Below are 15,973 nucleotides of genomic sequence, written 5' to 3' on the forward strand. Positions count from 1 at the left end.
AGTTACAGTTAACGAGTATTTCACGGCATCCGTCACCTGTCAAACCACCTCAGCTGAATAAAAATCAGTGACGCTGCTGGCACGTCATCGCGTCTGTGACGTAGGCGACGCGACGCCATTTTGAAGCCGATTTCGCTTTGAAAGGCATAGTGTCACCGTTGCGTAAAAAAAAAGTACTGACAAAGAATCAAATTTATTTTTATGGGCAGAGAAAAAAGAAAGTCGACATTCAGTTTCATTTGGCTAAGTCAACATTCAGTTTCACGGATGCCACGCTAAGTAATAGTTCATCGGTCAAGGGTTAAAAGGTTTATTGAACAGAGAAGTCAACATTCAGTTTCACGTGGGCCACGCAAATTAGTAATTCATCGGTCAAGGGTGAAAGGGTTATTGATCGAAGTATAAACTTATCAGTTATTTGCATTCCATATAAAATTGTGAATCGTTTTCAATCAAAGGAATATTTGTTAGGGTGTTCGTTTCTTTGCTTTTGTTGTCACAGGGATCTGAAGGAGAATTAGAAAGACTAAAGTTGTATGACTGCTGAGTAGAGAAATTTTTATAGTGTTTTGTAAACTTTTCACTTCGTGAACTGATGTGCACGCAGGGTAGGTAAATTAAATTGTACACTTATTTTTCATTTTTTATTCATCATAACATCATAGCTGTGTTACAAAGGTTTGGTTTGAGTAAAGCACTTATTGATTTAGCATACAGGTCTGCCAGCAACGGATACATTTAACAAAGGCCGCTTTTCAAGTGCTTTTGCAGAACAGAAGGTAAAATATTATATTTGTTTAGTTAAGAAACGGAATCAGAACGTTTCTCCTTATTAAAAGTGAACTACATTTCAACTGTAACGTTCGTACTGTATTATAAGTAGAGTGTTTCTATTCTGATTAGTACATAATCTAGCGTCACAATTGATATCAGAATTAAAATAGAGCCAGAAGAGGATAATATAGTCATGTCAAGTGAAAGTAATTTCAATGCTCCAGCTCATTTTCTAGAAGTTCCCGGTAAACCGGTAACGAAATGGAAGATATGGTACAAGGCTTTCGAAAATTATTTGGTAGCGATAAATGGCAAGAAATTTGACGCTGAACTAAAGAAAGCTATTCTTTATGGACTCTTAGGAGTTGCGGGCCAGGAAATGTTTGAAAGCCTACCAGAATATGAACCTGATCCAGGACAATTCATTCCCCTTGATGAGTTTCAAGAAGCGGTGAAAAGATTAAAAAAACAATTCGACGAAGAAGAGAACATTATGGTGGGCAGACATCGATTCGCATTAAGGAAACAATTAGAATCAGAAAATGTTGAGGAATATATTGGGAGTTTAAGGGTGTTGGCCACTAAATGCGATTTCGGTGACATGGCAGATACGTACATCCGTGACCAATTTGTATTCCATTGCTTTGAGCGTAAAATTCAGGAACGATTACTGGCCTGTAAAAAACTACTTTGTCAGAAGTTGTAGATATTGCCAAAGGCATTGAAAGGTCACTAGAAGGCAGAAAAGAGTTAGCCAGGGGAAAAGAGGAATCGTGTTCTAGTGTGTATTATGTTAATGACAGAAGAAGAAGAGAATATGACAACGTAAAACCCAACAGTTCTAACTATAATTCTAATTCCTCCCCTGTAGTATGTTTCAGATGTGGTTCCCTAAACCACAAAGCTGATTCCACAAATTGTCCAGCAAGTAAGAAAAGGTGTACTAGCTGCCTAAAGGTAGGACATTTCGCAAGCGTTTGTGGTAAATTTGACCAAAAGTACAACGGAAGAACAAACATTAATGTGGTGGAAGATTTTGATGAGAACATGTGTTCCAACATTGTTATATAACCAATCCCATATGTTTATTAGTGTCCCACCTCCCCCCCCCCACCCCCCCCCAACCAATACCAGTTAGGTTTTACCAACCATACAAGCGGTCTAAGTGTAATCATAATCTGGCTTGTTGTAGAACAGATTTCATGCAGATTAGAAAATTAAAAAAGTATAGTAGTATCCAAGAACTCATATTATGTTCATTAGACTAATGTATTCATTTCAAACATAGAAATTCAACATGTGGCTAAGAAGGTATTTGGTGGAAATGGAAAAAGATTACTTCCGACGTAATTCATCTTGCAAGAATCCCTAGAAGTTGACGTTCAAATGGATGAGAACAGCGATAACCGTATCGTCCTACACACAGTTGCTGCACCTACGATAGAGACTATTCCACTTCCCCTCAAAATACTAAGAACTTATTAGAAGAACGCCAAGCTCTTCTGGGACGTTATTTCACAATTTGCGGCACTTTTGCCACCAGTCAAAGAAACAGTGTACTTTACACGATTGTCATTTTTTTTTTTAATATGTAAAGAAAGGGGATGTGTCCTATTTCCAGGTATATATATATATATTGAATCAGATTCCCTCCCTCAGAGCGGGGAACTTAATCCTAACCAGGCGGTGGTAGTATGACTTAGTTTTAGGTTCACACCGTGATTTACCCCATTCTGAACCTGACTTTAGGGTTTCGAAGTAATCATTGTTATTTCTTATGTGCTTAGAAGGGACTAGGAGTTTACTTTTTTTCAGCATGATCCATTCTCTACTGTTACATTTAAAGTGCATGAATTATTTAATTATTTCTCCCATAAAAAGGGAGATGTTATAGGTCTAGTTGTTAAATGTTGTGGTCATTTCCTATTGGTTGCCAGGCGCGCGGACAGCTGTTAGGTCTAGCAGGTATAAAACTGACGTCATTGGAGTGAGCTGTCACACACTCCGTGACTCCTTGTCGTTACGGCTCATGCCACAAGCTCTTTTACTTCGCAAATAAAAGTTTCTTAAAATTCATTCTTTTCTTCTGGGATTCTTCATAAACCCATCACAACAATCTCTTAATGCTCTCATTGAGTTTAGAGATTGCAGCAGTCCAGTAAGGATAATTCGCCTATTCCAAGATGGCGATTTTATTAAAATAGAATCTTATGTAACCCTGAAGAGCCGTCCTTTCGCTCTTTATTTTTATTTTGAATTATTATAGAATAACACCTCTGTGTTTAAACAGATTTCTGAGAGAAACTAGTCTTCAAACTACATTCCCCGTGAAGGGCTGAGGCCGAGGGGGTGGGTTCTCGGGGCTGACGTCTGTCTGACTGGACGGCCTCGGTGACGCGGCTCGCCTCTCGTCCCCGCCCTGCTGCCTCTGCGGCCATGTTTCTTTGAATCTCGGAATGACAGCAGGAAGCGGAGGGAGGTTCAGCTTCAGCGCACCGTCCGAGTGAAGCCGGGCCGGGCGGAGGGGAGAGACCCGGGGCTGAGGCTGCGCAGAGGCACCGTAGAATAGGAGGGATCGCCCGGGCGGCGGAGCAGGAGGAAAGGACTGCTCACGGCCGCTGGCACCGAGGACTGCAGCTACAGCCCTGCCCCCCCCCCCCCCTGCCCTGCATATCCACTGCCTGCGCTCCCACAGGAAGCTGCTTTCCTCCACCCCCGGAGGGTTAGTTCACCCCTCCCCCGTCTTGGCCAATGTTTATTTTCACCTTGTTTGCAGTAAATACCTCGGCATCTCAGTACAACTTTTGAAGACTGGCCGTAGGAGTCCTCTCGGGGGCGAAAGGGGCATTATTTAGTGTTTTGTTTTGTGGTGGTCGTCTCGTTGGAGTTTGTCGTGAGGAAAGTCGTTTCCAAAACAGTAGTGAAAGAAACACAGGGCTTCCCTTCCAGAGAACTGGCAGCAAGGAAACATTTAATGCCCAGTGTTACCTGATCTAAGCGCTGCTGACAAAAGGAACCTCTCGGCTGCCACCTTGAAGATCATTACACGCGGATTTTACCTCTGTAACACATAAAAGAGGAAAAACAAAGACGCGTTTTTTTTCTTTTGAAACTCGCCTGGTCATCGTGTAGCCGAAGCTCTTACCTAGGATCTCGCCATCAAGATGTCCAACGCCTCTGTCCCCCCAGACATGGTAAGAACATCGACCTCGGACCTGCACATATTCCTTTAACACTGCTGTCTTTTACTGCTGTCAAGAGAGGGGGGGTGGGGGTAAAGGGTGTTTGCAGGTTTGGATCTTATTTATTTTACCTTGCTTGTCGTTGTTCTTCTGTGACGAAGTTTGGAGACATTCGTTGCCCGGAATTCTCGAATATTGTAATATATATCGTTATAATTGAAATACGCATTATTGGGGCTTTAGCGAGGGCACTGGGGTGGTGGGCCTTGCCCCACAGTTATTCTGCTCAAGTGATGTATTTCCGTTCTTCTTCTAAGCATTCTAGAGCCCGAGCAAACGCAGTGCTGCAGACAGAAGGGGTTCCTGTTTCAGTTGAAATCGGGCTCTAGGCAGTAAAGATTTTCTAGCAGTGTTTGACATTTCGATCCAGAAAAATGCCAGCTTGTGCTCTGCCTGTTCAGTTGACCCCGCGCTGATCCGCGTATGTTCACGGCTCCGGAGACCTTGCTGTAGACGTACTTGTGTGCATTTGCACTGTTTCATGATTTTAGCTTGTTGTTACGCCCGATTGTTTGTCTCCAACAGACACATTGCTGCAGTAAGCACCCATCACATGCCACACATCGTGTTCTTTTCATGTTTCCCAAACTAACAGCTGTGCCTGCAATTTGGGAAACTAAAATAAGTTCCACATTGAGAAAACGAGCACACTTGACCATGCCCAAGAAAGCAGCCAACGCTAAAGAAAGCTTATTTCTCTTTGGCTGCCCATCATTTTATCTTCTCGCCGTGACTATGACATGAATTGATGTTGTCCTCGCCGGTGCTATAATCTATTGCGCCAGATGCTGTCAGCATTTCAAGGGTGGAGCCATAATTTCTAGCAGCATCCTACAGAATTGTCATGGGCTTGTCCCACATCTATCAGTCGAAAGCAGGTGAGCTGGCTCAAGATACCGTACTCAAAATGGGTTAATTGCATCTTGCTAATGTAATATGTTGAAGATATTCCATGTTTCGCTATGTGTTTTGTTGCTATTGTCATGTTTTAATAGCTCTAGGGCAAGTACTTGTTTTAATGGGAAGGGGCGATTGTCCAATAAATATTGTATTGCCCCAGTTGAATGAAACGTTGCGTGAGCAGCATTTATTCTCCTAATACAAGCATTACAACACATGGATTTCCGCCCATGGTCTGTTCTGTCTTGTCGTATTGCTAGGGGCAGTTAGCTCCGTTGATTTTCATAGACCTTTACACCGTTGATCTCAGAAAGGTTCAATGTTTCTTAAGAATTTTGTAATCTGGGCTTGAAGTGCCCTAGGCCAACAGTTTAAACGACATCGCTGTACAGAAGCTAAATTCGTGTATGGCTGAAGTAAGCTGCGTGGATATTGTACATGAATAGTCATTTGTTATGTGTGCGAGGTCACTTTTGTACCAGTGTGTAATTTAAAACCAGAGTGAGCGCGTCCCGTTTGGGACTCCAAGATGTCGTATATTTTATAGGAGTTTGTGGGTGGTTTGGAATAAGTCAGAAATAGCAGGGACCATTACTATGCGAAATTAAGAGGTCGATACTCAGGAGCTCATTAACCGCTTCTCCTGGGCAGCACAACAAACTATGAATGATGGAATGGTGAATTAATCTAAGCTATTGGTTACCGCTCAGTTATGCGTTCTATTCCATCATGCTTCGGCTCCCCCACTCCATTACTAGTTCTTGGCCACATAAAAACCAAAATGGACATTTCCTGAAGTGGCACAAATACCCATTGCAAATTTCCCCTAAACCAAGCTTACAAAGTAGTATTGGTACTCCTAACTGTTGTTTTGTCGTTGATCAAACAACTCCAAATGGTACAAAATGCTGCTGCACGACTCCTGTGTAGGATACCAAAGTCTGAAAGAATATCAAACCATCTGAACGATTTACACTGGCTCAGGATAGAACATCGGATTAGCTTCAAAACCCTGAGCTACATGTTTTAAATCAAAACTAAAACAGCACCCAGCTATCTACAAACTTTGGCCTCCCCCTACCTACCAACAAGAAACCTTCGCTCTCAAACTGCAGCGAATTTCGCTGTACCCAGATTCAAACTGCAAAGAACTGGAGGACGATCATTTGCTGTCAGAGGGCCTATTCTATGGAATCTGCTCCCCCCGCATATCCGGAAAGAAGAAAGCTACACGAAATTCCGGAAACTTGTAAAAACCTGGTTGTTCCAGAAACAACTGAGTTAAAATTACCTCTCAGCATATTTTCCTTTAATCTAACTGTATGTCAGAGGCGCCGGGAAACCCTTTTTGGGTAGCTGAGCGCCATACAAATGGAAAAAATAAATACATTGTTTTTAACCTGACAGTTGGTTTATGTCTTGCTAATGGCTTATTGCCCCTTGAAAGAAAAGGTCTATAGTGATTGGCCTGATACTACCCTTGGTCCATATGTAGATAATTCGTAATGTGTATGTCAACGGTCACATACTAAACATTTTTGTACAGCATTTCTTATGGCGTTATTGCGGTTCCTCTTGTGCTGATTGTGTGAAGTATAACCTCATTTTTATGTTTCTTCGACTTTTAAATGTTTCTTTTGTGTCAACAACAGAACTTCTTTCATGTGTCCTTTCTTTCGAGGTTGATGTGGTGTGTTTAGCGCTTTGCTTAGGCAGGCAAGAGTTGTTTTTTTATACGTTGTTTCCTCCTTTAAGTATAGTTCCACATCTGTATTTTTAGGCCTTGTCACGTTGTTCTGAGAAGTGACGCTGTGCTCAGATGTTTTCGCGGAGACCTATTTCCTACAGTGAGCTTCTGTGTGAAGCTCACTAACACAAGAAGGTGGTGCGTCCTAGTAAAAAAACATGCCAACCCAGTTTGTTCCCCAGGTGTTCGTGTTTGTATAGCACACATTCTCTGATTGCCATGGCCTTGCATCTCTTTCAGTGACTTTACCCTGAGATTTTCACACAGGCAGGCAGGAGCCTTATTCGAATAGTGTTTTATGAGTATTGTCTTATGGGTATTGTGGTCTGTTAAGATTTCCTGTGGAGTAAGCTGTTCCTAATTCATTGATTTGTGCATTTATGATCTTGATGTCTGCGACTGGAGGGATTTAGCAGTTCCTTGTGTACTATGTGAGGCCAGAGACTGGAGCAATTGACCAGTTCCTCAGTATTTATATTCTTTTTGGTTGGCATGCCCATTGTCCAGCGAGTTTGGGTGGAGAAGTGGGACAGATTGCACATGGTGGTCTTTGATGGCGAGTGTTGTGGGTCCTGTGATGACCCAGTAAAATGGCATATATCATGCATGTGTTTAATGTATTTGAGTTCTGAGATTCCAGCCGTTCTTTATCTGTGTGATTTGTTTATGGAGTAGTAAAATATACTTGCTATCAGTACAGAGTTAATATTGATACTGCTCCCAACCTCTAGCCAGTAGTAAACGATTGATGAAATGAATGTGCAACAAGACAGCAGTATTTACCACGATGGATGGATGCGGTCACCCAGAGTTGTTCACTAGTCTTTCAGTGGTTATATTGACTGTGAAAACGTCCAATTGCAGTCTAATATGTGGCCTAGTTACTGAGGGCACTTACTGAGGCTTAGTTGAGCTGTTCGCAGATGTACCATTGATATTAGTATCATAATGTCTTTTGCATGATTCCCTTATAATACATGGAACGTGCAGTCTCCTGAGACAAGCCCATCTCTAATTTCCTTATAACAGGCGAATTGCAGTGCACCTAGAGTCCTCTAAAAAACATGACATGGCAGCTCAACTGTAAAGAAATATCAAAGTTGAGTTCTTACCTCACAGTGTCTGTTATCAGAGTCAATATCAAGGGTGAAAGGCAGGTCACGGAGCAACATTACAGCTGCAGTTTAAAATAAGCATTGGCATAGCCAATAGGTCTCGCCTTTGGGAGCTTATAAGTGTTTAACCATGCAACAGTTGATGTTGAACCAAGGATATTGTTCTGAATATCTAAACACTTATAAGGTCCCAAAGGTGAGACCTATTGGCTATGCCAATGCTTGTTGTATTTTTTAAAGACTTACCTACACACCACCACGTGATTAGATTGAACAAATGGTAAAGTGCACACTACAGAGACAGATCTGTCTCTCTGCCCCTGAAACAGGAATGTTTATAACCAAACGCAGTGGTGTCACAAGGATGAAAGGCCGGGTTGACCCTGCCGAGATTTGCACTGGTCATATGCAGGATTGCACAGATCTTTGCCGAAGTAGCTGAACTGTCCATGCAGTCTGCCATTCCAAGTAAGCATGCCATCCCAGATGTACTTTTTTTTTATTTAAAGGTGACCTGGACTATTGCAGGGTATTTCATGATTAGGTCTGGCTACAGTCACCTCATCTTGTACTAAGACAGCAAACGTATTTAAACATTGAAAGAAGAATACGTCGCCAACAGACCACACATATATACACCTAACTAATTGTAAAGTCACCAATATTAAGTGTTGAAAGGAACAAAGGCTGGGTAGCCTGCTCTTAGTAATGGACATATATCTCCATTTTCCTTGCTATTATAAATTGGAGGCCTTTAAAACGGATCTCCATAGGGGGATTTAGCTACAATACAAGCATGATCGACTTTCGTTGAGAGCTGCAACTCCTCTAAAACAATCAACTGTCTTTGCTGTTTGTTTTCTTTCTTTATTTTTCACGGAATAAAGTCCCTTTGTAGTGGCGGTTGGGAGCTGAGCTGCTATTTAAGCCCAAGCATGAGGTGGGTTTTCAAAAAAAAAAGCACAGCGCCAGGTTCAACTTGGAATATAACAAGCAAGCTCCAAGTCGCACCCTCCCCCAGTAGGAGTTCAGCTGGAAGGTGCTCCCTCTCCACAACAGCTATTAAATCACTACTAGGATAACCAGGATCCCTTTCTACAAAACAAAAGCACGAAACATGGCGGAAGTTGCAGGCTCTGCACTTCGATCAACATGAACCCACTCACACCTGAAATCCGACGGGTCGGCCTTACTCCAAGGGCTTTACTGAACACATACCTGAAAACACCTGTGCTCAGCCCCCACCCTAACTACTCCCTGCCCCCCTCCAACCCCACCCCCCCGGAAAGTCCTCCGCCCGCCAACGCTCTAGGTGGGCTCTGGTGTTGCTCCACCTCCCCCTTACATGGAGTTCACAGCGCTACCTGGGGGCTCTCCAACCGCATAGTATGGGCCGCGAGGTCTCTTACCTGTGGCGTAGGGTTGCTGTGCCCGCGCCGGCCGTCAAAGCAGCGCTACCAGCAGCACCCATAGTCGGGCTGGGTCGACCATGACTTGGCCAGCATCTTTCCCCAAGTTTCCCTAATGCTCCCGATCCGGTGAACCGTTCCCGCTTGGTGGCGTATTCCGCAACCGGGCCCGCACATTAGCTGTCTCCCCGGGCGACGGAGGCGCTGCTGCCAGTGCTGGCAAGCAGACGCCCGCACTCCATGCTCTGCGGAGAAGGCTTCACTGGACCGCCAGAGTTCGCCACTTTCAGGAGCGGCGGTGGGAGCGCACCTGACATCAGACTGTGGAGCCCCCGCCGTAGAGATGGGACCTGCGGCTTAGAGGTAGAAGTGTAGGCAGATATCCTCACCCCGCATGACTGCCCCCCAATCCAGGGCACCCCCCCCCCCCCGAGCTCTGTATGCAAGTGTGACATATAACGCGGGAGCTGCCCTGGATATATGTAAGGCATTGCAACCGACGCTCCCGCAATACACCAGGCTCTTCAAAATTCTGGTTATTTCAATTTTTCCACGTTTTGGGAAGACTTTTGGGCCATCATTTGGCATAGACATAGAGCGTCACTGACAAGCATGAACTGTTCAAAATCATTTAAAAAAACAAGTTTCTGTCCTGTTTGATGTTTCTTTGCCGTAGAGGGGGAGAAAGACTGCGTGGGAGACAATAAACCCGGCCACGCTATTTAACAACCTATGGCCCCTGGTGATGCTGCTGGCTCCCGAGAGCAAATCTCTCTGGGAGTGAACAGTTTCCTAAAAGCTGGGACATCCACACGCCTTTCAATCAATCAATCAATGACAGCCTTTGGACAATTGTGTGCTAAAGCCTGACACAATGGCCAATGGCGTGTGAGCTCCACATGCACAAGCTTCTCCTGAAGCGATTCCAATAAGTCGATTTCCTTTAGCAGCGCATGCGCTGCTAAAGGCTCAACCTAAAAATGAAGCAGGAACTGGCTTTTCCTTCTTCGGAAATCTTTTTCTATCATGGAACAAGTGATCAGCAGAAAATAGATATTTTTTGGCAACATGTTTATTTTGTCCTTGTAATAGGTCACTGTAGGAACAATGGAATCCACAATATGTTTTTTTACCAGACTTTTATTAAACTAATCGAATAAATCTGTTTTTTCAAAAATTACTAACGACTTTTGGTGTGTTTAATATCATAGCACATATTCTGAATGTAATCTTTTTGTCTGTAATGAATAGAGGTGGGTTGAATGTTTCAATCTGCCCACAGAAGTGCCAGAATTTGGTATTATTCTTATAACACAGAGTTCTGTCCAAATTACACCAGTGGCAGAATTTATTTCCAGCGAGGATCCAGCCTTCTGAGCGAGATTTGGCATCCCCTAGTGCTATTTTCTAACTTTGGCGATCACGATCAGATGGCTGCTTCTCAGGTAGATTAGCTGCAGCTTCAACACCCTGCGCATGCTCCGTAAAATCTTCCAGTGGATCCATACCGGAACTAGAAAGACGGTCACCCAGGGCCTCGTCACCAGCCGACTAGACTATGAGAACGCCCTATACGCAGGAACCACAGTCAAACTTCAGAAAAGACTCCAACGGCTACAGAACGCATCAGCACGGCTCATCCTCGACATCCCCTGCCAAATCCACATATTAGCCCACCTGAGAGACCTGCACTGGCTCCCAGTCAACAAAAGGTTCGCGTTCAGGCTCTTCACCCAAGCACACAAAGCGCTCCACGATATAGGTTCCGAATACCTCAACAACCACCTCACGTTCTACACTCCAACACGCAAACTCCGCTCCGCCAGCCTTACCCTCGCCACCATCCCACGGATCCGCAGAACCACCGCCGGAGGAAGATCATTCTCCTACCTGGTGGCCAAGACATGGAACTCCCTCCCCGCCCACCTATGATTGACCCAGGACCACCTCACATTCAGGAAACTCCTCAAGACCTGTCTCTTCGAGCAGTAGCGGCACTCTCCCCTCCCCAGCACTTTGAGACCCCTACGGGTGAGTAGCGCGCTATACAAATGTATTTGTTTGATTGATTTTCTACTTGAGTAGCTGCAAGATGAACAAAAATGGCCACACGATCTAGTGCACTGCTCACACTGTTTTTTCAGGGCTGCTCGCGCTACTGGGCTAAATTAAAGTGCAACATACATATTTCCACCCATTGGCGGAACTCTGCAGAATCTTGCAGAGCTTTTATGTAACTCTGCGGAATTCCACAGAGGGAAACGGAGTTCCGCCCACCCCAGTAATGAAAGTAAAAGAGCAATACACCAAGGATTTATGTGGTTTTGAAAAGGCCGATGGTGTGCCCGATGGTATGCCCGCATATTAGTTCTGACCATAACTTTTAGGGAGATTGCAATTCACATTTCGAGTTGCATGACCTTATCAAGGAACTTAGTCTTTGGCCTAGTTCCTCTACATGGTCATGGAACTCCTTGGTGACTTGCAATATCCTTATAATGTACGGCAGGGGGGTACTTTATTCTGTATTTGATGTTTGAGTTGCTAACACCTTTGCATAAATTGCCAGTGTTTAAGTCTGCTCTGCTTAGCCCTCACTGAGGAATTATACTATTATAGAAAACTTCCTAACAGAGATAGGCATAGCACTTGAAACGAAAGTAGAGCTCCATTTCAGAGCAAGGCTTTTCCCGTTTTAAAGGACTATTCCCAAGGATCAGATTTTTGCTGTGAGTGGACATCAAGTCAAGTCAAAAACCACTTTATTCGATTTGGTTAAAAATCATAAAAGCATACTACAGTCAATAAAAAAGGGCAATTTGATATCATAGAAGTTACATACAAAAATATCATTTAAATACACAATTTAAAAACAGCTAAAAGAGAGAAGGTAATTGTTAGCCAAAATTACAGATACAAAGAACACATTTCATCTTCCAAAGAGTACCCCCATATTATATTTTCAATCAGTGGACATCATCGGTAGATGATTATTCTTTCACACAGCCATAAGATCTTGCTCTACGTCTAACCCAGTCCAGTTTTGTTTTGCTTTCACAGTTTAAACCCCTTTCAACAAGAAAACTATATTCCTAACGTGAAGCAGACTCATGGGTCTTTGTTTTCATTTATTGGTAATCCTACCCTACAGTACATGCATCTTTGAGATTCCTGGCATACCAGTGTAATTTGGAGCACCTCAGCCTTGATAGAGCATGGAGATAATGTAAATGTCTTTTTTGTCATTCAGTCATTGAGTCTTCGTTGATATGTCCTAAATTGGAGCATATCTACATCACATTAGCGTCTTACTAGTGTGTTACTAAAACGTCCTAAAATACAAATATTTCAACATTGGGGTGAACATTGCAACCCAAATCTTTTGTTAATCGTTGACATGCAAAATGAGAATATAGAATTAGGACAACTCAAAATGCACTTCACGTGTGTGAATTCTGCTTGTAAACATCTAAAAGGTGGGTCATTTTCATTTTGTGGCCAATGCTGACCACTAATATTTTTTTAAAATATATGCAATGGCAGGGATCAACACATTTTAAACAACCTAATCAATAACTTAATATACTATTTAACTTTATTAATTGACGCATCCGAAAGAATAAAATTAGCCCGGATTTTGTCTGAAAGAACTTGGAATGTGCTTTTTGTTTCCAAGGACCGTTTTGGGCATGACTCGCTAGATGTTGTCTCCGTATTGCTTCAAACATACTAACATGATAATATTAGACGTGGGTAATGTCTCTTCCTCTGCCAGAATAACTAACCATTCTGTTTCTGCCACCTTCTCAGAGAAAAGTTGGAGGGCTAGGGTTTATGCCTTCCTCCTATCTTTCTAGGGTAGTCACAACTCCTTGTGGCTCAGAACCGCAAGGACTATTTAAAGCTGGATGACCAAGATTGTCAGTTTAATAAAACCGGGCCTGTTTTCCTCTCCTTCTTATTCTACAGAGGACTTTGCCTCCTTCCATTTACCACTGATTTCCATCCACCAGCTCTGCTACCATCATTCTTGTTTTCCCAGGGAGTGTTATGTATTTGGTGCTGATTAAATGTTCTCAACTGAATAATTTCCTGCTTCTCCAACCATCATCCTCTTTCCCTGCCATTCACCCGCACACTTTCTATCTCACAGGTCCATGTACTGCTTAAAGTATCAGAAGGGACCTGCGGTGTTGTCATGTCGAGGGAAACAAACCTGGCTGTGGTATTCTTTCTTCTGTTCTAGCCTGTTGTGTCTTCTGTTCTAGCTTTATGGTGAATGGCGAGAGTCATGTGGAATGTGTGATGTCATTAGTGAGTGTTATCTCCCTGACCGTTGGAGCTTTTGCCTATAGCTGGAGACTGCATTGATTAAATTATCACTGGTGAGGTTTCCTTGTGATTTGTTCCTGTGCCTACCTGTTTCTTGAGTCTTTCCTAGAAGAGTGCATCTTGCAAAAGCAATAATGACGACAAGGCAGTGAAACTTTTTTCTTCTCCTCACATAATGTGACATTTTTGGGGGGAAAATGTGTTTTGTGGGTCGGAAGGGGAATCTGAAATAGTTGTGCAGACAAAGCGATATATGTGAACATCTTTGTCATTGACCTATCTTCAACTGCGAATAAATATCCAGTGAATCTTGTGTAATGTACTTTCCCTGAAAACCTGCAGCAGCCTAAGAGACTAATTGCAACTAATACAATTAGACACTTGTAACCAATACCAGTTTGTAGCTGGAGTTTTCTCCACAGTAGGTTCAGGAGATGCAAATATGCCAGAAACTGGATCAAATGGAAACACTGTAATTGGTCTGCTAGAATTTCTACCAGTGGTGTGCATTAAAATGTGATGCCAAAAGTAGATTTTTTTTTAGCATAATTTGGTTGGTAGTTCCAGTTTTCTGTCCAACATTTGAGGGAGTAAGAAGGGTGAGAGCTAGTTTTTATTTTGCCTCCTAACTTGATACACTTTTCACAGTTTGAATGCTGTGAGTGTTGATGCTTTTAAGTTGTGATCTCTACTGTTTTCTTTTTTATTCCATCTCTTTGACCTTCCTTGTACTTGTTTAGATCAGGCGCTCAAGATAGTTAAAGCAATTCTGAGCAACGTTGCTTCATGTTCGAAAATCTTTTTCTACTTATCTGCGAAGTAAATCTTTATACTGGTTGTTTGAGGAGACTAGTGGGGCCGTCAGACTGCCACTTTCAAGTAATGGTCACCTTAGAAAGTGTGTTTGCACGGTTTCATCATTGGTAACTGCCCTGTGGATACAAAGATGCGTGCAAGTTATGTTTGACCCAGATAAGGGGGCTAACTGGCTTCTTCAGTTTTTCAGAAAGTAGTATCCCCACCGTGAGAAAAGGGACCAGTGATAGTGCGGTGCCTTTAGTCCAGTAAACCTCTATCATATACCACTGAGTGAAATTCCACCCTTTTTATTTCCAGGATTTGATCTCTATGAATGAATGAATTTTACGTGTATTCTTAGGCGATTTTTCTTCCATTACTAAGTACGCACATGAAGACCCCATTTTGGGTTCCCAATGTGCATTTTTCACAGTCTTTCTTTTGTGACTGCATTTATATAAAGTGTAGGGGTAGTTTGGTATGTGATGCCTTCGCAACCCTTTTTTTTGTAATAAAGGTCCCTAAAAGTACTCACAGCTGAAGTAACTTGAACCTGTACCTCTAGTAAGGCAACCACTCTCCTAATAAAGCTGGACAGACCCAGACAAAATATATTAAATGCATGCAAGATTCAATTGTTTAGTAAAAATAAACCTAGGGAAAAATAAATACTTGTGGGTAATCGAGGCCAAAGAGCGCATTGTTTGGTAGCTTCTGATACTTCACTAAATTGGAAAACTGCACATGGGATTGAATCGCTGGCAGGAGAACCACTGAGCAGGGCAGGCTTCTGAAGGAGCCATTTTCTTTTGGTGTATCCTTGCCCTGTATAGAGTTACCAGGCATTTTGTTACGCTGATGCAAAATCTTCTTGACCAGTTGAGATCTCTGTGTGGCTATCAAGAATTTCATGGTTCTTGCCTACAGGATCTTTAGAGAGCCCCTCTTGGATAGGATAGATAAATGTGTGTATATCGTCAGTACAGGTAATTCCTCCATAAAACGGATACGGACCACAGTTCTGTGCTTAAAATCCTTTATTCCACAGTCGCCATAACGCGTTTCTGCTCTGGACGAGCCTTGATCACATGACAGGGTAACATGGTAATGTTTACATTTTTTAAAGTGAAGAGTGCTAATTGTGGCGTACCACGTGACCAAGGCAGCAATAGACATAGAATACAAACTTTAACAGGAAATCCTCGTATTAGTACAATAGGTGTTGTCCAGATTATTTGTAAAATCAAATGATTTAAACATAGTTTTGTTTAATGTATCCGGATTACACCAATACATCCTGCTTGTTTAAAACAATAGCAGATATGTCCTTGTCAAGGCATCATTTGTATAAATACATTGTGATAAAACTTTTAATAAAACATATCAATATTTTTTCGCTCATAGATATTCCTTTATACGAATGTTCCACTGTTTCTAAGCATTTAAAAAGCAGGTGTTACTATTAGTCAGCTTAAAGGTTAAATGTGCTCAGTTTATCGACCTCAGATCGATTGAATGCTAAGACAGCTCCGCAAGGATTCATACTTGACCGCTAGAGCGCTGCATTTGCTTAGTGACAGTAAAAAAATATGAAACATTCTGACAGCTCAAACCGTTGCCCTCGGGTGGAAAATGACCCAAACTAACTGAACAACA

General features: G+C 42.6%; 1 protein-coding gene across 1 annotated transcript in view; it reads left to right on the plus strand.

Moving 5' to 3' along the window:
• The first annotated feature begins 3,177 nt into the window (after window positions 1–3,177).
• Window positions 3,178–15,973, plus strand: part of UBL3 (ubiquitin like 3) — a 317,172-nt gene continuing 304,376 nt past the window's right edge. Inside the window, exon 1 of the mRNA XM_086935152.1 lies at window positions 3,178–3,968. Within this exon, the coding sequence (XP_086791278.1) occupies window positions 3,939–3,968 (30 nt within the window). The 5' untranslated portion in view covers window positions 3,178–3,938. The remainder of the gene's footprint in view (window positions 3,969–15,973) is intronic.

This window comes from Lissotriton vulgaris, chromosome 8 (genome assembly GCF_964263255.1).
Source record: "Lissotriton vulgaris chromosome 8, aLisVul1.2, whole genome shotgun sequence".
In the NCBI taxonomy this organism is placed as follows: domain Eukaryota; kingdom Metazoa; phylum Chordata; class Amphibia; order Caudata; family Salamandridae; genus Lissotriton; species Lissotriton vulgaris.